A 20,371-nucleotide genomic window follows, 5' to 3' on the forward strand; every position below is an offset into this window, starting at 1 on the left:
TTTGATCCCCGGCATCCCATATGGTCCCCTGAGCACCGCCAGGAGTAACTCCTGAGTGCAGAGCCAGGAGTAACCCCTGAGCATCGCTGGGTGGGACCCAAAAAGCAAAATAAGAAAGAAAGAATGTTTGCGATGGTTAGGTGTCGGTGCTACCACTGCGACGCTGACCCAGGGAGGCTCGGGGCATTAAGGAGTGATTGGGACGGGCACTGTGGTGCCAGGGGTCAGGGGTGGTGGTGACAGGAACAGGAACGACCATCCCTACTGTGCACGCACCTCGGCTTCCTTCTCCCTATCCATTTTCATGAAAAAAAAAATGAGGGGGATTGTAGTGGTTCCTCCAGCTTCTGGAATGTTCTATGAGCTGCCCACCCCGCAGTAAAGACTATGTCTGGCCGGCCAATGGCTAGGCTGTAATTCCGGCGAGAGACATTCGAACCCAGGACTTTCTCCCAGAGGCAAAAGATTGGTCTTTTTCTTGAGGGGGACGGGATGGGGAGGCGTGGGGGTTGTATTGGTCACACCCAGCGATGCTCAGGAGTTCCTCCTGGCTCTGCAGTCAGGGATCACTCCTGGCAGTGCTCAGGGGACCCTGTTGGACACCGGGGATCAATCCTGGCTTGGCCGCATGCAGGGCAAATGCCCTCCCCGCTGTGCTATGCTCCGGCCCCTGAAAAAGGAGTTTCTCCTCCTCACTTTTTTTTTTCTTTTGGGGTCACACCCAGCAATGCACAGGGGTCACTCCTGGCTCATGCACTCAGGAATTACTCCTGGCAGTGCTCGGGGGACCCTATGGGATGCTGGGAATCGAACCCGGGTCGGCTGCGTGCAAGGCAAACACCCTACCCACTGTGTTATCACTCCAGCCCCATCCTCCTCACTTTTCCCTCCTTTTTCTCTCCACTGCCCAGCAGAAGGGACCTCCGCTCTGGGGGCAAAGGAGGGTCTGGAGATACGGGCAGGTGGCTCTTAAAGATTGCCTGCAGACCGGGACATGAACGGGTCGGTGTAGACCAGAGCCGGCCTGTGGAGACCCCAGCCGTCCCCCCCTCCCGCCTCCCCAGCCTGAGTCCCACCTGCCCGTCCCGTCTGAGCTGGGGGTGTCCGGAAGCCGTGGCTCACCCCGTGTTCTCTCTGTCTCTCTCGGTGCCCGCTGCAGGACGGAATGGGGAATCTGAGGATCACAGACAAAGGCCTCAGGCTCGAGGGAGATTCCGAGTTCTTACAGCCTCTCTACGCCAAAGAAATCCAGTCTCGACCCGTAAGTCTCTGCTGGGGGCGGGGAAACAGGGCTCGCCCGCTGCAGCCCCCCACTGCCTGCCCGTGGCTAGTGGTTGGCGGGGGTACGTCTCTAGCTCTCTGCTGCGTGTGCACGCGCAGCTGGCGTGGGGTGGGGGTGGGGGGGCGGTGCGTGAAGGTCTCTGCTCGGTTAGCTGGTGAGCAGACGCCATCCCACTGGAACCCGCTTCTTCAACGCTGTCGGTGGGCGTGGAGATAGTCAGGGGCTCGGAAACCGTCCAGAGGCAACGACATCACCATCGTTAGTTCAAAGCGATAGCACAGTGGGGAGGGCGTTTACTTGGCGTGCGGCTGACCCGGGTTCGATCCCCCGCCATCCCGTAGGGTCTCCCCAAGCACCTCTAGGAGTCATCCCTGAGTCCAAAGCCAGGAGTGAGCCTTGAGCACTGCCAGGTGTGACCCAAAAGACAAAACCAAACAAACAAACATCGTGTTGGAGTTCCCCCAAAGCCGGTCTCTGCAAACACAGAAAGGAAGAGAGAAAAAAAGCATCTTTTGCTGGGCCCGGAGTGACAAGACAGCGGGGAGGGCGCTTGCCTTGCTTGCGACTACCCGGGGTTTGGTCCCTGGTTTCCCATAGGATCCCCCCAGCACCGCCAAGAGTGAACCCTGAGCACAGAGGCAGGAGTCCGCACTGGGCATTGCGGCCAGTATGGCCCATTGACCATGAGAGTCCATGGTCCCAGCTATGCTGGACATGGTGTTTTTTTTCAAATTAATTTATTTTTTAATTGCATCACCATGAGGAAAGTTACAAAGCTTCCAGGCTTAAGTCTCAGTCCTACAATGATCAAACACCCATCCCTTCACCAGTGCACATGTTCCACCACCAAGAACCCTGGAATACCTCCCATCCCACCACCCCCCCCCCCCCGACCCCCCGCCTGTGTGGCTGATGATTTTCACTTTACTCCCTCTTTACTTTGATGACATTCAATATTTCAACAGAAAACTCGCTATTATTATTTGGAATTTTCCCTCAACAATCAGACCTGCCGAAAAGGCAGCATTGGATAATTTGTTTTCCACGGCTGAGAACGAAGAGCAGATGAGGTTTTGGATTTCTGGGATTTAATAATTAAGTCCAGAGAAATTTCTGCCAGAAGTTGCATCACTGCAAGCTCGTACCTCTGTTTAGTGGGTTCTAAAAGATGGCGGTTGCCACACCGCCACCGGGGAAAGGAAAGACCAAGAGAGAAAAACCTTTCCCTTCCCGGGGTGGCACGGGGCCATAGCTTAGTTCACAGTCTAGAGGCATTTCTGCAAGAAGCCGCCAGGTGCCGAAAGTAGTTAGTTGGCCTCCGGAATCACAGTTGCTCAGGAATGGAGGAGCCGTTCGTGTGTGTGGACGTGGTTTTTAAGGCCCCCTCTATGTGGTGCTACCTGTCCCCCGCCACCAGGGTGGGGAGTGCGCCAGGCTGACCCCGGGACCCGCACTAGTTGCATTCACAGATGGGATCATGGGGGACAGGTGGCGGGTGGTGGTCTGTCTTTGCTCCATGAAGGGGGCAGGGCTTGGACTCTCGTGACGGAGCGAGGCTGCCTGGGGTTGCCGCTGGTGGATGGTGGCCCTGGGGAGCGAGCGAGTTCCCTTGCCCAGCGCGTCCCCTCATCTGCGTGGAGCCCCGAGGCTGGCGTTCCTGCAGGCCACCTCTTAACCGATTTGTCAACCTGGAACTTTTCTTTGTTTTTGATTTGGGGGCCACACGTCTGGCTGACTCCTGGCTGATTCACTCAGGGATCACTCCCGGCGGTGCTCGAGGAACCCTAGGGGATGCCAGGGCTCGAACCCAGGTCAGCCAAGTGAAAGGCCCCTCAAAATGTTGAAAAAAAATTTATTGAGATTCTCTGGTTTACAACGCTATGGATAATGGTTGCTCAGACGCATAACTCCAACCCCAGACGGGTCTCCAGTGTGCCCCTCTCGCTCCCGAGGACCCCAGCACCCCTCCCGCCCAAGGCCCCTCCAGCTCAGCTGTGTGGCTCAGTTCTCCCGCTGTGTTGCTTCTGACCCCGCGTTGCTCCCTTTCTGTGCATCTTTAAGTCCCTTAAGAGTGAGATCAATGGGGCTGGAGCGATAGCACAGCGGGTAGGGCGTTTGCCTTGCACGCGGCTGACTTGGGTTCGATTCCCAGCATCCCATATGGTCCCCTGAGCACCGCCAGGAGTGATTCCTGAGTGCAGAGCCGGGAGTAACCCCTGAGCATTGCCGGGTGTGACCCAAAAAAAGCAAAAAACAAACAAAAAAAAACTGTTAAAAAGTGAGAATGATGGGGTAATTCCTGAGTACAGAGCCAGGAGTGACCCCTGCACATACATCACCAGGTATGACTCAAAAAGCAAAAAAAAAAAAAAAAAAAGGAGAGTGAGATCACTCTGGGTCTGCCCCCTTTCCTTCTAACTACTTCACGCAGCATAATTTCCCTCTGATTCCATCCATGCTGCTGCACATTGTGTGCTATTGTTCTTCTTCAGAGCTGCATACTATTCCATTGTGTCTGTCAACAACTTTTGGATGTGTCCATGGTCAGACCTTCGGGTTGTGTCCCTATGGTGGCCATTGTGCTCTGTGCTGCAATGGACACAGGAGTAGGGGGAGAGGGGTGGATCCTTTCATGTCATCTTTGTATCAGTGTGAAGCATTGAGTTAGCAAGGGGCTTTCTGGGGCAGGCCACTGCTGGTTTGGTGTCCTTGGCCTTTCTCCCTGGGGTCGGGGGGCAGGTGAGCAGGCAGAAGTCACTCAGGGGGCCTCTGCCCAGGACTGATCTGCGTGCACCTGCAAGCAGGAACGTTACCCCCTGGGCATCGTTTGCTTTCTGTGTCCGATGAGCCCTAATTAATGGAGCTCAGGGGCTCGACAATATGTGTGACGTCATCTGAACCATGTGTGATGTCACCGTGTGTGACGTCATCTGAACCTGGTGCACGTCAGGGTGGGACCTAAATTCAGCAGGACTTCTGAATGGCCAATACGGTGCCTTTCCTTCATGCCTGGTTCAAGGATGGGTGGGGACAGGGCAGGGGGCTGGGCGGGGGGCGGCACATAAACGTCATCAAAGAGCAAATCCACTGGCAGGCAGACGCGGGGTCTCAGGTAACTGGCATTAACCCACTGGGTTCGGTCACTTCCGGAGTGCTGTCAGATTCCCCCCACCCCACGGCCTTTGGGGGAGGGGGTTGGGAGCTCAGGACCACAGCAGTGGGACAGCCGGGATGCTGTGAATGGAGATGGACCATCTCAGGCGTTTGAAAAATTCCCTGTCACAGGGGGCCGGGTAGCACAGTGGGTAGGGCGCCGGCCTTGCACACAGCCGACTCGGGTTTGATCCCCAGCATCCCGTAAATCCCCGAGCCCCGCCAGGAGTGATCCCTGAGCACAGAGTCGGGAGTCAACCACTCTGCCCTCCGGTGCCAACGGGTGTGTCCCCAAAAAGCAGAAGAAGGAAAGATTACTTCCTGGTACAAACCTTACTCTCGTCTCCAGGTCCCTGCCGGGAAATAGCTCCTTCGATGGGCGGGCAAGCGGGCGGGTGATGGTATGAGCAGAAATTTAGAGCAGTGGCTCTCCACGGGGGGCTGGGGGCCCTCCGGACATTCTAAGAGGGTCACATGAAAAATCACAAGTGAGGGGCTGGAGCAGTAGGACAGTGGGGGAGGGCATTTGCCTTGCACTCGGCCGACCAGGGTTCGATCCCTGGCATCCCATAGGGCCCCCCCGAGCACCGCCAGGAGTAATTCCTGAGTGCAGAGCCAGGAGTAACCCCTGAGCATCGCTGGGTGTGAACAGAACCTGCCCACCTCCTCGCACCCCCCAGAGCATGGGCAAAGAGTGAAGAGTGTGCGTGGAGCAGCCACGCCCATCACGGGGGTCTTGAAGGGCCAGTTTGAGGACACTGTTGTAGGGGCCGGGAGTGCCTCTCGCTTGGCGCCTGCCTCTTTTTTTTTTTTTTCTTTATTGAATCACCAAGTGGAGGGTTACAAAGTTCTCAGGATTATGTCAGTTATACAATACTCAAACACCCTTCCCTTCACCAGTGGCGCCTGCCTCTTGGCCCCTCTAACTGGCCACCGGTGGACTCAGGGTCCCTCGGGGGACGGGAAGCCGGAGCACAGTGTGGAGGCTCGGGGCATCGGCTGCCGCCCGCCCCCCCTCTGTACCCCCACTTACTCTGTCCCACCGACAGGACACTGCCCTTTGAGTCTGACCCAGACTCCGTCCTCAGGGTCAAAGCAAAGGGAAAAGGCGTCTCTCTCTCTCTCCCTCTCTCTCCCTCCCTCTCTTCCTCTCTTTCTCTCTCTCCCTCTTTCTCCCTGTATCTCTCTCCCTCTCTTCCTCTCTCTCTCCCTCCCTCTCCCTCTCTCTCCCTGTCTTTCTCCCTCTCCCTCTCCTTCTCCTCTCTCTCTCTCCTCTTCCTCTCTCTCACTCTCTCTCCCTCCTCTCTCTCCTTCTCTCTCCCTCTCCCTCTCTCTCCTTCTCCCTCTCTCTCCCCCTCCCTCTCTCTCCTTTTCCCTCTCCCTCTCTCTCCCTTTCTCTCTCTCCCCCCTCTCCCCTTCTTTCTCTCCCTCCTCTTCCTTCTCCCTCTCTCTCTCCTTTTCCCTCTCCCTTTCTCTCTCCATCTTTCTCCCTCTCTTTCTCTCTCCCTCTCTCTTCCTTTTTCTCTCCCCTCCCTCTCTCTCCTTTTCCCTCTCCCTCTCTCTCCATCTCTCTCCCTCTCTTTCTCTCTCTACCTCTCTCCCTCTCCCTCCCTCTCTCCCTCTCTCTTCCTCTCTTTCTCTCTCTCCCTCTCCCCCTCTCTCCTTTTCCCTCTCCCTCTCTCTCCATCTTTTTCCCTCTCTTTCTCTCCCTCTCTCCCCTTCTTTCTCTCCCTTCTCTTCCTTCTCTCCCTCTCCCTCTCTTTCTCCCTCCCTTCCTCTCTCCTCTCCCTATCTCTTCTCTCTCCTCTTTATCTCTCTTCCTCTTTCTCCCCTCTTCTTTCTCCCTCTTTCTCTCCCTCTCTCTTCCTCTCTCTCCCTCTCTCTCCCTCCCTTCCTTTCTCCTCTCCCTATCTCTTCTCTCCCTCTCCCCCTCTCTCTTCCCTCTCTCCTCTCTCCCTCTCCCCCTCTCTCCCTCCCTCTTCTCTCTCTCCTTGCTCCTCCCTCCCTCTCTCCCCCTCCCCCTCCCTCTCCCTTCTCCCTCACTCCCTCCTTCTCCCTCTCTCTCATTTCTCTCCCTCTCTCCCTTTCTTCTCTATCTCTTCTCTATCCCTCTCTTTCTCTCCCTCCCTCCAATTGCCTCCCTCCCTCTCTTCTCTCTCTTCTTTCTCTCTCTCCATCCCCCCCTCCCCAGCGACCCTCAGGGCATCCAGACCACCCTGCATGATGCAGCTGCACCCCCACAGCCCGGTCAGCCTGAGAGGGGGGCGCCGGGCTGGTTTCCTTGGGGGGCTCAGGGGTTGGTCCCACCAGGAGGAAGAGAAAACAAAAGCCAGGAAGGTAACTCCGCTTGGGCACAGACGATCGGCTTTAATCGGCCCCGATTATGCTGCTCATATTGCATGAAATTAAAAAGCTTACAAACGTTATGAGCCATTACCCTTCCATTCAAGATGGCTTATGACACGTTAGCAGCAGTTAATGAAATTCCTTCCCAAATGCCACCGGCAGACGCGCGTGAGATCCGACGGGTGGGAGAAACTTTCTCTTGCTTTCTTTTGGAGCCACACCCCGGTGGTGCTCAGGGCCGACTCTTAGCTCTGTGCTCAGGGATCACTCCTGGTGGATCCTGGCTGGGGGGGGGTGCCCTATGGGATGGTCGGGGGTTGAAGCCAGGCCGGCTGCGTGCAAGGTCATATATAGTACCTGCTGCACTGTTGAAAGTTTTCAGTAGCACCTGCTGTAGTATTGACACTTTTCAGTAGTACCCACGGAGCTAGTGAAACTTTGTTCTCTCCAAGCCCTGCCCGAGTTGGGGGGTGGGGTGGGGGTGCAGGACCAGGCCCCAGGGACACACTCTCGTTCACCTGGCAGAGGGTGGGATAATGGGTGTAGAAAACAGTTTTTCTCCTGATCTGAAGGATTGTCAGCCGTGAAGAAAGCTGGAGATAGGTAAAGCAGAAGACTATAATATCCGCGGCCAGGGAAAACGGGGGTCAGGAGGACTGGTCACAAGTGTGTGGGGGGCTGAGGGTAGATGAGAGAGAAGGGACCGGTGTGACAATGATAGCTGGGAAGGGTCACGCTGGACAAGAGCTGAGGGTTAAAAGTAGGGAGAGGGATTTTCTTGATAACCTTTCTACATCAGTACTGCAAGACACAATGGCCAAAAGGAGAGAGAGAGGACAGTGAGAGAGAGGGAGGGAGAGAGAGAGAGGGAGAAAGAGAGAGAGGGAGAGAGGGAGAGAGAGAGGGAGAGAGAGGGAAAGAGAGGGAGAGAGAGAGGGAGAGAAAGAGAGGGAGAAAGAGAGAGAGAGGGAGAGAGAGAGGGAGAGAGAGGAAGAGAGAGGGAGGGAGAGAGGGAGAGAGAGGGAGAGAGGGAGAGAGAGGGAAAGAGAGAGGGAGAGAAAGAGAGGGAGAAAGAGAGAGGGGGAGAGAGAAAGAGAGGAAGAGAGAGGGAGAGAGAGGAAGAGAGAAAGGGAGGGAGAGAGGGAGAGGGAGAGAGAGGGAGAGAGAGAGAAAGAGAGAGAGAAGTAAAGCACCTGCCATCTCGACAGGCAGGAGGTTGGGGGTGACTGGTACCGGGAAGTGTACACTGGTGGAGGGGTGAGTGTTGGAACACTCTATGACTAGAACCCAATCATGAACAGTTTTGTAAGGGTCTGTCTCACAGTGATTCAATATAAAAAGCTTTTTAAAATTAATTAAAAAAGGAAAGAACTGCCTATGAGTCTATAACTTGGCTAAGTCCCCTCTCAGCAAAGCCAGCTGGACTTGTGGTGACTTAAAAGCGGGCTAGCAAACATCCCAGAACATTCCAGAATGTTCCAGAATATAACTGCCTTCCAGTCACCCCCCTCCTCCCCCTCCAGCTCTTGCGATACAGTTTGGGAGATAAGACTCAGAGCTGGAGGACGACTAACACCTAGAAGACGAGATGATTTTCTGAAAGAGGGGCCAGAGCGATTCCAGAATGCAGAGCCGGGAGTCAGCCCTGAGCCCCGCTGGGTGTGCCCGCCAAAACAAGAACATGAATATCGATCTGCTCGAGTGGGCACCAGCAACGTCTCCATTGTGAGAGTTGTTGTTACTGTTTTTGGCATATCGAATACGCCACGGGGAGCTTGCCAGGCTCTGCCGTGCGGGCGAGATACTCTCAGTAGCTTGCCGGGCTCTCCGAGAGGGATGGAGGAGTCGAACGTGGGTCAGCCACGTGCAAGGCAAAAATGCTCTACCTGCTGTGCTATCGCTCCAGCCCATTAAAAAGTAAATCCCGGAAGATACAGTATTGAATGTGACTGCAGTTACAAGTGTAGGAAATGAAATATATCTGATCCTGGAAGAGCCCCCAGGGCGCCATCGGGCTATACTAGCATGCAACAGGGGTGAATGGAGATGTTACTGGTGCCCGCTCAAGCAAATTGATGAATGACGGGATGACAGTGATACAGTGATATATAGATATATATGTATGTTCTTCCCCCCCCCCCCCATTCAATGGAGTGCGACATTTCTTATAGTGTCAGAAATACTAATGAAAAGGGGCTGGAGCAATTCCACACTGGGGAGGGCATTTTCCTTGCACAAGGCAGATCTGGGTTTGATCCCTGGTGTCCCCTAGGATCTCCTGAGCACTGAGCCGGGAGTATGCCCTGAACTTCACTAAGTTTTGGCCCAAAAACAAACCAAAAAACCCAACCCGCAAAAATAAGAAAGAATGAAGAGACGTAAACCCTTGGGGAAGTGGGGTTAGTTAGTTGCCCTCACCTATTTATTTTCAGTGGGTGGACCACACCCAGCGATGCTCCCGGCTTCCTCCTGGCTCTTTGCTCTGGGAGCACTCCTGGCAGTGCTCGGGGGACCCTGTAGGTTTCTGGGAGTCGCACCCAGAGCAGTCTCATGCAGGGCACGTGCCCTCCATGCTGTCCTATGGCTCCGGCCCGTGATGGGGGGCTCCCAAGGGCGGGACTCTGCTAAGCTGAAGTCTCAGTGTGGGACCCCGCAGGTGGGGCTGTCTTTGAGGTCTCCGGGGCAGGGCCTTTTCCCTAAACTTCCCGGCCTTGGCAAAAATGGGGTCCTCGCCCCTCTGATTCTGAGGGGGCAGAAGCCAGCACGGAGCAGTCAAAGGGAAGCCATCGGGTCACACGTGTGAGCCAGGGTTGGCAAATGCCTCATCCCGGAAAGGGGCAGATATGTAGACGGCAGAGGGTCACGCCCCAGCTCCCAGCTCTGTGACCACGCGGCCCTCTGCTGCCCTGGCCGCCGGGAGCCGTCCACTTACTCTGCCCATCAGCATCCCTGGCCATTCTCCGGGCCACCCCTGGTCCCGTGTCACCGTCATCCCAGCTGGGACATACAGTCACCGTGAAATGCAGTGTTTGCACCCACACACTGCCTCCGGCTGCTACCTAAGGACCAGTGGAAAGGGAAGCAGTATCCCCAGCGGGGAGCACTGTGTGATGAGCTCTGAGGACATCTCAGGCAGTGGCACAGGGATAGGGCGGAGTTTTGGGTGTCCAGGGAAGGTAGACAGAGGGGGCGGAGGGTTGCATTTTTTTTAATTAATTGAATCACAGAATTGAATTGCAGTGAAATAGAGTTACAGAGTTGTCCATGATTAGGGGCTCATCATACAATGTTCCAACACCTGACCCTGCACCAGTGTATGTTTTCCACCACTGATGTCCCCAGTTTTTATTTTATTTTATTTTATTTTTTATTGTTTTTGCTTTTTGGGTCACACCCAGCGATGCACAGGGGTCACTCCTGGCTCATGCACTCAGGAATCACCCCTGGTGGTGCTCAGGGTACCCTATGGGATGCTGGGAATCGAACCCGGGTTGGCCGCGTGCAAGGCAAACGCCCTACCTGCTGTGCTGTCACTCCCGCCCCATCCCCAGATTTTTTCCCTCCTGCCACCCACCCTCATGGCAGGCATCTCTCTCTCTCTCTCTCTCTCTCTCTCTCTCTCTCTCTCTCTCTCTCTCTTTCTCCCTCCCTCCCTCTGTCTCTCTGTGTGTCTCTCTCCCTCTCTGTCTGTCTGTCTGTCTGTCTGTCTCTCTCTCTCTCTCTCTCTCTCTCTCTCTCTCTCTGTCTCTCTGTCTCTCTGTCTTTCCCCCCCTTTGGGCATTACTTTTGCAATACAGATACTGAGAGGTTACCACATTTGTCCCTTTACCTACTTTCCACACGCAGTTCTTACCCAGCGTCATTTCCAACTGTCATTGCCATCGTGCTTCCTCCTCTATCCCAGCTGCCTTCTCCCCAGCACCCGAGGCTTCCAACCTCGGGCCCTTGTACAGGGAGAGAGATGTTCCCTAAACCCTGTTGGTGTGAGGGCCGCTTAGGATTGGAAAACCATAACCCCCAGAAGGAGAGAGAGTGAGAAGGAAGGTGCCTTCTTACAGGTATGGGGCGGGACCCTGTCCTGGCACTGGGGAGAAGAGGAGCCCCGGAAAGTTCCCGAGAGAGAGAGAGAGAGAGAGAGAGAGAGAGAGAGAGAGAGAGAGAGAGAGAGAGAGGATGGGGCAACAAAGCTTCAGGAAGAAGAAAGTGGTAGCCCGTGTTCCTTTTCACCAGAAATTCCTGATTCCTGACAGGTGCTGTCAGCTCTGCTAGTGGGGGCTTCTGTGCTAAGCCGGGGTCAGAGGGGTGGTGGCAAATCTGGCCACTGCCTGTCCTTCTGCGGTCAGTGACCCAAAATTCTTGATCCCCTTTTAAATGCAGAGGGTGAGAGTGGACAGTAGCCCAGGCCACTGTTAGACTTCATCGTGTTTCTGGGCTGGACAGAGAGTCTAGCCAGTAAGTCACTTGTCTTGCGTGCGGCTGACCCGGGTTTGATCCCCAGCATCCCATATGGTCTTTCAAGGGCTTTCAGGAGTGATCCCTGAGCACAGCCACCAGGGGTGGCCCCCAAGCCAAAAAAAAAAAAAACCAAAAAGATTTTATCACATGGGGGCTGGAGGAATAGCACAGCGGGGAGGGCGTTTGCCTTTACTCGGCCAACCCGGGTTCGAATACCAGCATCCCATAGGGTCCCCTGAGCATCACCAGGGATGATTCTTGAGTGCAGAGCCAGGAGTAACCCCTGTGCATCGCCGGGTGTGATCCAAAAAGAAAAAAAAAGATTTTATCACATGTTGAAACTTATTAAGGAGTTTGGGTGCATGAGCTTTGTCCGGACTCTCAGTGGCTGGGTTTGGTACCCACATGCCACACCTGCACCCCCTAACCTCTGCCATCGTGCGTCCACAGGCATGGGGGAGGGGAAGGGCCTTCCCTGTGCTGGCTGCTGCAGGGTGAAGGGGGCGTGTCAGGAGAAGTTGGAACTGAGGACTAGAGAGAGCAGGAAGGACACACAGGGTATGGCGGGCCCCCTTGGTTTCAGGCGCAGGACTGAGACGGCAGGGAGGGGTCTGTCTGTCTCCAAGGGTGCCCATCCCAGGCTGGGGGTGTCCCGAGGGGCCGGGTCGGGGCGAGTTGCTCTCCTCGAAGGCCGAGAAGCTCTTTTTTTTTTTTTTTTGCTTTTTGGGTCACACCCAGCGATGCACAGGGGTTACTCCTGGATCTGCACTCAGAATGACTCCTGGCGGTGCTCAGGGGACCCTATGGGATGCTGGGAATCGAACCTGGGTTGGCCGTGTGCAAGGCAAACACCCTCCCCGCTGTGCTATCGCTCCAGCCCCTTGAAGGCTGAACAACTCTTAGACTTTAGCTGTTCAGCCCCCACTCATTCCCCTCCCCCACCCCAGATAGATGCTTACGCCACCAGGAATGTGAATTTGGCGGGGGGTGGGGGGAAAGTCTGCACTTTTTTTTCTTTTTTTCTTTTTTTGCTCTTTGGGTCACACCCAGCGATGCACAGGGTTTAGTCCTGGCTCTGCACTCAGGAATCACTCCTGGCATGTACTTCATTTTCCTAAATCCTAAAGACATTGATTATTAACCCGATTATTAACCAGACTTTCCAGATGTTTCCCAAGCCCACCCCATCTTCAGTGCTGGGACCCATCTGGGGCAGAGCCCCGCGTGGCAGAATGAGGACTTGAGAGTGGTGAGATCGTGGATCAACCCTGCGGTTGTGTGTAGGCCAGGAGAGACACAGGAGTGTCATCCTGGGGTGTGTGTGTGTGTGTGTGTGTGTGTGTGTGTGTGCATGTGTGTATAAGGAATCCATAGTAATTCTGGCCTTGTGTCTATGTGTGAGGAATTCACAGTACATCTTGGTATGTGTGTGTAAGGAATCCAACTGAAGTGTGTGTGTGTGTGTGTGTGTGTGTGTAAGGAATCCAAGTGAAGTGTGTGTGTTCATGTGTGTGTAAGGAACCCACATTGGATCTGCACTGGTGTGTATATGTGTGTTTGTGTGTAAGAACTCCACGTGAAATGTATGTCCCAGTGTGTGTGTGCATATATGAGTTTATCTGTGTGCATAAGGGATCTACATGGAGAATGTGTGTATGTTCATGTGTATGTATGAATCCACGCTGGATCTGTGCTGGTGTATGTGTGTGTGTGTATGTGTATGGAATCTATGTGAAGTAGTGTGTGCTGGTGTGTGTGTGTAAGGAATCCAGATTCTTTCCTGGTATTTGTCTCTGTGTGAAGAATCCACATGTGTGTCCTAGTGTGTGTGTGTTCATGGATGTATGTCTGTGCATGGAATCTATGTGAACTGTGTGTCCTAGTGAATGTGCGCCCAAGTGAGTATTCTGAGTGTGTCAGGAATCCACGTGACCTGTGTACGTCCCTGCGTGTGTGTAAGAAATCCACATTAGGTCTGTTCTGGGGTGTATGTGTGGGTCTGTGTGTCTGTGTGGAGTCCACGTAGTGTTCATGACTCATGACTCTCGGGGGAGTCCCCTGCAGATGAGGGGTGATCACGTCTGTGGGGTGAGGAAGACTCTGGACGCGGCCGAGCTGGAGCCTGGCGCTGGGCCGAGCCGTCGATCCATGTCTCTCTTCTGTTCTCTTCACAGGGGAATGCTCTGTACTTCAAGTCGGCCCGTAACGTCACCGTGAACATCCTCAACGAGCAAACGCGAGTGCTCACGCAGCTCATCACAGGTGAGAAAGACACACCTGGAACGGTGAGGATGAGAGAGAGAGAGAGAGAGAGAGAGAGAGAGAGAGCGTGCATGAGTGCATGTGGGCTGGAAATGCAGGGCTGAAGAGGGAGAGAGAGTGGGAGAGAGAGAGTGAGAGAGTGTGTGGCTATAAGTGTAGGACTGAAGATAAAGAGAGTACGTGTGTGTGTGTGTGTGTGTGTGTGCGCGCGCGCATGGGTGCATAAGCATCAAAGTGCAGGGCTGAGGATGCAGTGTGTGTGTGTGTGTGTGTGTGCATACGCATGCATGCAGGAAATGCAGGGCCTGTCTCTGTGTGTGTACACACGCATGCGTGCAGGAAATGCAGGGCCTGTCTGTGTGTGTACACACGCATGCGTGCAGGAAATGCAGGGCCTGTCTCTGTGTGTACACACGCATGCGTGCAGGAAATGCAGGGCCTGTCTCTGTGTGTACATACGCATGCGTGCAGGAAATGCAGGGTCTGTCTGTGTGTGTGCGTGTGCATGTGTATGTGTATGTGCATGCACATCTCACAGCCTGGGACCCGGAAGTGGAGGGTGCATTGCAGTGGCCATGCGCCAGCATCTAGCCCCAGAGGAGGACAGGCCAGCGGCCTTCTAGGCTCTCCCACACCCCAGGCGGTCTGACCCGCGCGTGGAACCTCCTCCAGCTTCCTGGGGGGGCAGAGGTAGGGCTTCTCCCGAGCAAGCCCCCACACGTGAGCAGCGACTTCCTCTGGCATGATCCAAGGGAAGCCGGCAAGTCGCATCCCCACAGAGAATAGCCCCCTCCCTCCCCCGCCCCTGGGTGTGTTTCAAGGGGGCTCCGGGGGCAGAGCGACGGTACAGCGGGCAGGGCCCCCGGAGGCTGCCAGGAGTGATCCCTGAGCACTACCAAGTGTGGCCCAGAAACAACAGAGAGTTTCGACGGGGAGGGGCACCCGAGCAGTGCTCAGAGAACTGGGGTACCGCTCACTGCTGTGGCCATTCTGCCTCGTAGCCCAGTGGGCACCCATAGGGCTGCCCCATCCCCCTGGAGTCGGGGCCACGGGAGCGTATCCCAGCTGTGCTCAGGGATCTCCTGAACTTACCTGCTGGTGGGGATCATCCTGGGATCTTGGCACCTGCAAACCAAGTGTCCTGCCCCCCCGCCCCCGCCTTGTCCCCTCTCTCGGCCTCTAAAGAGGGCATTGGGGGTCCGAGCGATAGTCCAGTGGGAAGGGAGTTTGCCTTGCACACAGCCAACCCAGGCTCGATCCCTGGCATCCCATAGGGTCCCCTGAGCACCGCCAGGAGAAAGCCCTGAGCATCTCCAGGTGTGGCCCCAAATCAATAATAGTAATGATTTTTTTTTTTTAAAAAAAGGTGGGGGACCAGAGCAATAGTACAGCGGGAAGGGCGTTGGCCTTGCACATTGCACACGGCCAGCCTGGGTCAATCCCCGGCGTCCCATAGGATCCCCCCAACCACTTCCAGCAGTAATTCCTGAGTGCTGAGCCAGGAGTAATCCCTGAGCATTGCTGGGTGTGACCCAGAAAGCAAAAAAAAAAAAAAGAGTTGAAGGGAGTTTGGCCTCGCTGGGGAGTGCTCACTCACGGACTCCGGCCCTGCCTGGGGTCACTGAGCACTGCTGGCGAGGTCCCCCAGGAGTCCAGCGCACCGTGAGCCCCTCAGGATCTAGCCCACGTGGGGGGTGTTTTCCACACAGACCAGAAGGACAGGAGGGCGGAAGGACGTGCATCTGCCCTCTGGCGCCGGGGTGGGGGCACAGGGCAGGGTGGGCGGGCGCCCCAGGGGGTCCCCAGCCTCCTGGCTCTGCCCTGGCCGTGGCCCCTCTTGGACTCAGTGTCCCCCTGGGAGGAACAGGGCACTGGGTCACGCTTGTGTTTTTAGGGTGCTCCCTCCCTCTGGTGCAGTGCTGGGCCCCCAGGTGCGTGGATAGGCTTGTTTGAGGCACCCGGTCTCTCTCACCGGGTATGAGCCTCGCCCTGGCGTCCAGGTCCAAAGCATCAGTGTCCACAGACGCACCTTTGTCCCGTGGTGGATCTCAGTTTCCCTGTGTCCATCTTGAGGTTACCCACTCAGTTGCCCGTTCACCTGCCCAACCAGCGTGTGTCCATCCACTCATCCGCCCCTCCTTCCACACACCCCCTGCCTGCCCTCCCCCACCTCTCCTCTCCTGTCCACCCACCTCTCCTTCTGCTGACCCCCCTCTCCTGTCCACTCAGCCACGCATCCATCCATCCACCTACCCATTTACCCACCCACCCACCTATCTACCTATTCACCCTCCATCCATCCATCCATCCATCCATCATCCATCCACTCACCAGTCCCTTCCTCTACCTACCTTCTATCCACCTACCCACCAACCTTGCCATCCTTCTACTTACCCATCCATCTCCCTCTATTTCCACCTACCCACCTTCCCTTCTGTCTACCAACCTACCCCACCACTCATCCCCTCACCCACCCACTTAACCATCCATCACCCATCCATCCATTCATTCCTTCACCCATTCATCCATCCATGCATCCACCCACCCATTCATCTCACCCATCCATCCATCCATCCATCTATCCATCTATCCAGTCACCTATCCTTTCTTCTACCTACCTTTTATCCCTCTACCTACTAACCCTTCTATGCTTCTACTTATCCATCCATCTCCCTCTTCTTCCACCTACCCACATTCCCTTCTGCTACCAGTCTACTCCACCACTCATCCTCTCACCCACCCATTTAACTATCCATCACCCATCCATCCATTTACCCATCCATCCATCCATCCACCCATCCATCCATCCATCCATCCATCCATCCATCTACCCATCCATCTATCTATCCATCCATCCATCCACCCATCTACCCATCCATCCATCCATCCATCCATCCATCCATCCATCCATCTGCCCGTCTGTCCGTCCATCCGTCCACCCACCAATCCATCCATCTACCCATCCACCCATCCATCCACCCCCCACCCATCCCCCACCACCCCTCCCTTCTTCCCTCCCTTTGCTCACCAGCTCTCCATCCCCTAGTCCCCAGCCTCCCCTGGGGAAGTCAATGCAGCAAGTGAAACCCTCTGACAAGTGGCAAGGCCCCAGTGCAGCGCTGGCCCTGTGCAAATACCACCCCCACCCCCTCCCCGTGTGGCCTGGAATGAAATCCTTCTGGTCCATTCCTCCAGCTTGCGGCTTCTCTTTTCCTCCAAAAAGTCGTCTCGCGGCTGCTCCCCATGTGTCTGCCTCTTTCTAGACTAACCCGCCTCCCTGTTCTTCTCTGAAACCAACCTGAATGGTCAGTGCCAGCCCATAGCTGCCCTTTGCCCACATGGTGACCGTGACCAAGACCTTGACCTCGGCCCCCACAGAAGGGGAGGAGAGGGGGGTCCTCCGCACGGAGGGGGCGTCTGCGCCTGCCTTTCCCTTTCCTGCCCGTGGCAGATCCTTCCTTCCCGGTGGCCCCCTCCTTGGCAGAGGGGCTGCTCTCCAGACCGACGTATCCTGTGCGAGCCACACCCAGACCTGACGTTTCTGCGTCAGAAGTGCCAGGATTCAGGGGGCCAGAGAGAAAAAATACAGTGGGAGGGCGCTTGCCTTGCACACAGCCCACCCGCGTGTGCTCCTCAACATCCCATAGGGTCCCCTGAACCCACCCACCAGGAGTGGCCCCTGAGTGCAGAGCCAGGGGTCAGCCTCAAGTATCGGATCACTGGCTGTGACCCCCCCTCCCAAATCCGAAGGAAATTAAAAGGAAACGCTGTGGGTCATGAGGCTAAAGAGTTAGTATGGGGGAGGGGCGCTGGCCTTGCATGCACCTGACCCGGCTCTTCCATCCCTGGAACCCCGGAAGGTCTCCCAGGCCTGCCAGGAGCAATCCCTGAGCATAGAGTCAGGAGTTAGCCCTGAGCACTGTCAGGTGTGGCCCCAAAAAAGCAAAAGCAAAAGCGAAAGGAATGCTGGAGGAGAGGTCACGAGCATGGCCAGGCCGAATGCCAGAGGCATCTCCCTCACCCAGAGCTCTTTCTGCCTGCGGGGCTGCATTCTGCAGGAGCAGACCAGTGCTCTTGATGCCTGTAACCCTCTGGGGGGCAGCCGGATAGATGGGGTCCGTACAAGGTCACAGGGGCATCCCCTGAGGTTCAGGAAGATGCAGGATTTGCCCCGACTGCTGCTTCCGGGGCTGGAGCAATAGCACAGCGGGTAGGGCGTTTTTGCCTTGCACGTGGCCAGCCTGGGTTCGATTCCTCCGTCCTTCTCGGAGAGCCCGGCAAGCTACCGAGAGTATCCCGCCCGCACGGCAGAGCCTGGCAAGCTCCCCGTGGCGTATTCGATATGCCAAACACAGTCACAACTAGTCTCACAATGGAGACATTACTGGTGCCCGCTCGAGCAAATCTAGGACAGTGACAGTGACAGTTGTTTCCGGGGTGTGATAGCGACTTCATTCTCACCCCCTGATTCTCCCCTCTCAGGCAGCGGGGTCGGTGGCCAGGCGGTGTGGGGACAGCGTGGTGTGATCGTGGGGGATCTGTTGGCCACCGGTCATCTCCCAGACAAGGCCGCCCGGTGGCTGTGACAGGTGGGGGAGAACCTGAGTCAGACCGTGGGGGCTGGGGCGGGTCTCTGTCCATCGGCACTTCCGTGCTAAGGTGGTCTCTACTGAGCTGGTCTCTGCGCTTGGTCTCTGCTGCTGTGGTCTTGCGATGGTGGTCCCTGCCCCGTAGCCTCTGTTAGGGCGATCTCTGCCCCATCATCTCTGCCCGGGGTCTCTGCTGCTGGTCTCTGCTATGGTGATCTTTATCCTGGGGTCTCTGCCCCGGGGTCTCTGCCCCGTGGTCTCTGTCCCGGGGTCTCTGCCCCGGGGTCTCTGCTATGGTGGTCTCTGCCCCATGGTCTCTGTCCCGGGGTCTCTGCTGCTGGTCTCTGCCCTGGGGTCTCTGCCCCGTGGTCTCTGCTGCTGGTCTCTGCTGTGGTGGTCTCTGTCCCGGGGTCTCTGCCCCGTGGTCTCTGCCCCGGGGTCTCTGCTATGGTGGTCTCTGCCCCGTGGTCTCTGCCCTGGGGTCTCTGCCCCAGGGTCTCTGCTGCTGGTCTCTGCTATGGTGATCTCTATCCTGGGGTCTCTGCCCCAGGGTCTCTGCCCCGGGGTCTCTGCTATGGTGGTCTCTGCCCCATGGTCTCTGTCCCGGGGTCTCTGCTGCTGGTCTCTGCCCTGGGGTCTCTGCCCCGTGGTCTCTGCTGCTGGTCTCTGCTATGGTGATCTCTATCCTGGGGTCTCTGCCCCGGGGTCTCTGCTGTGGTCTCTGCGATGGTGGTCTCTGCCCCGTGGTCTCTGCCCCCTGGTCTCTGCTGCTGGTCTCTGCTGTGGTGGTCTCTATCCCGGGGTCTCTGCCCCGGGGTCTCTGCCCCGTGGTCTCTGCTGCTGGTCTCTGCCCCGGGCTCTCTGCCGCTTCCAGAGAAGGGTGATGCAGAGGTCAGCCAGGAAGCCGCCCCGTGACCTGGCGTGTCTGTCCGGGCAGACCCTCTCTCCCTTGAGCCCGCCCCAGGTGGTGTGCGGTGGGCGAGCCCTGAGCTCTGTCCTTCTCCCTGCACTGCCCAACGGTGGGCCTCGGCCCCCGGCTCTCAGGACTCGCCCCGCAGCTCCGGGCGTGTCCCTGGCAGCATCCAGGACCCTCTCGCTCCCCGATTTCACCGTCTGGGGAGAGAGGAAAACCCGCCCGATCTCGGGGCAGTCGGGGAAGAGACGAGAGTCTGGACTCGGCCCTCGAGACTTTCCGGGATGGAGCCTGCCACGGGGTCCGACTCTTTCGGGCCGAGGCGGTTTCCTGAGATGCTCAGCACCGAGGCTCATCCCGACGTGTTTGTGCAAAGCAGTTTGGCTGGGGTCTATGCCTGTACTTGTGTGTGTCTATGTGTGTGTATGTCTGTGTGTGTATGTCTCTATGTGTGTCTGTATATGTGTGTGTTGCTCTGTGTCTCTCTGTGTGTGTCCCTGTGTCTGTGTATGTGTCTGTGTGTCTGTATCTGTCTGTGTGTGTCCCTGTGTGTCTCTGTGTGTGTCTGTATCTGTGTGTGTCTATGTGTCTGACTGTATCTGTGTGCATCCCTGTGTGTGTCTGTGTGTCTATGTATGTGTGTTCCTCTGTGTGTATCTGTCTGTGTCCCTGTGTGTGTCTGTGAGTGTCTCTGTATGTGTTCCTCTGTGTGTGTCTGTGTGTGTCTATGTGTATCTATCTGTGTGTCTCTGTTTATGTGTCTGTGTTTGTTTGTGTGTGTCTATGTGCATTGCTCTATGTGTGTGATGGTGTATGTGTCCCGCTGTGTGTGTCTGTGTGTGTCTGTATCTGTGTGTGTGTCTGTGTATGTGTCTGTATTTGTGTGTGTCCTGTGTGTGTCTGTGTGTGTTCCTCTGTGTGTGTCTGTGTGTGTCTGTGTGTCTGTGTGTGTCTCTGTTTATGTGTCGTGTATGTTTGTGTCTATGTGCATTGCTTTGTGCGTGTGTGACTGTGTATGTATCCTGGTGTGTGTGTGTCTGTGTGTGTCCCTGTGTGTCTCTGAGTGCATATCTGTCTGTGTGTGTGTCCCTGTCTCTGTGTGTTGGAGTGGTGCCCTCTGTCACTAAGGACACACTTCTCACACTCACTCAAGAGTCCGCTTGGGAATCCAGACCCAGAATCTGTTTCTCTAGAGCCTGGAATATCGCAGTTTTCTGCTTTATTCATCACAGATGAATTTTTCTATCATTCAGCTTTGTCTGAGGTGGGCAGTGGGTTGGGGTACCACAAGGATCCCCCCTCCACACACACACACACACACACACACACACACACGATTTGAACTCAGCCGGTGCTGTCCTGTGGCAAACC

The 20,371-nt window shown here is 56.0% G+C and overlaps 1 protein-coding gene across 5 annotated transcripts in view; it reads left to right on the forward strand.

Moving 5' to 3' along the window:
• The window catches only part of SGCD (sarcoglycan delta), a 223,031-nt gene that overhangs the window by 171,291 nt on the left and 31,369 nt on the right, over positions 1-20,371 (forward strand). For all 5 annotated transcript variants that reach the window (XM_055126794.1, XM_055126795.1, XM_055126791.1 and 2 more), the window contains 2 exons: positions 1,160-1,261; positions 13,411-13,498. In XM_055126794.1, the coding sequence (XP_054982769.1) occupies positions 1,160-1,261; positions 13,411-13,498 (190 nt within the window). The remainder of the gene's footprint in view (positions 1-1,159; positions 1,262-13,410; positions 13,499-20,371) is intronic.

This window comes from Sorex araneus, chromosome 2 (genome assembly GCF_027595985.1).
Source record: "Sorex araneus isolate mSorAra2 chromosome 2, mSorAra2.pri, whole genome shotgun sequence".
In the NCBI taxonomy this organism is placed as follows: domain Eukaryota; kingdom Metazoa; phylum Chordata; class Mammalia; order Eulipotyphla; family Soricidae; genus Sorex; species Sorex araneus.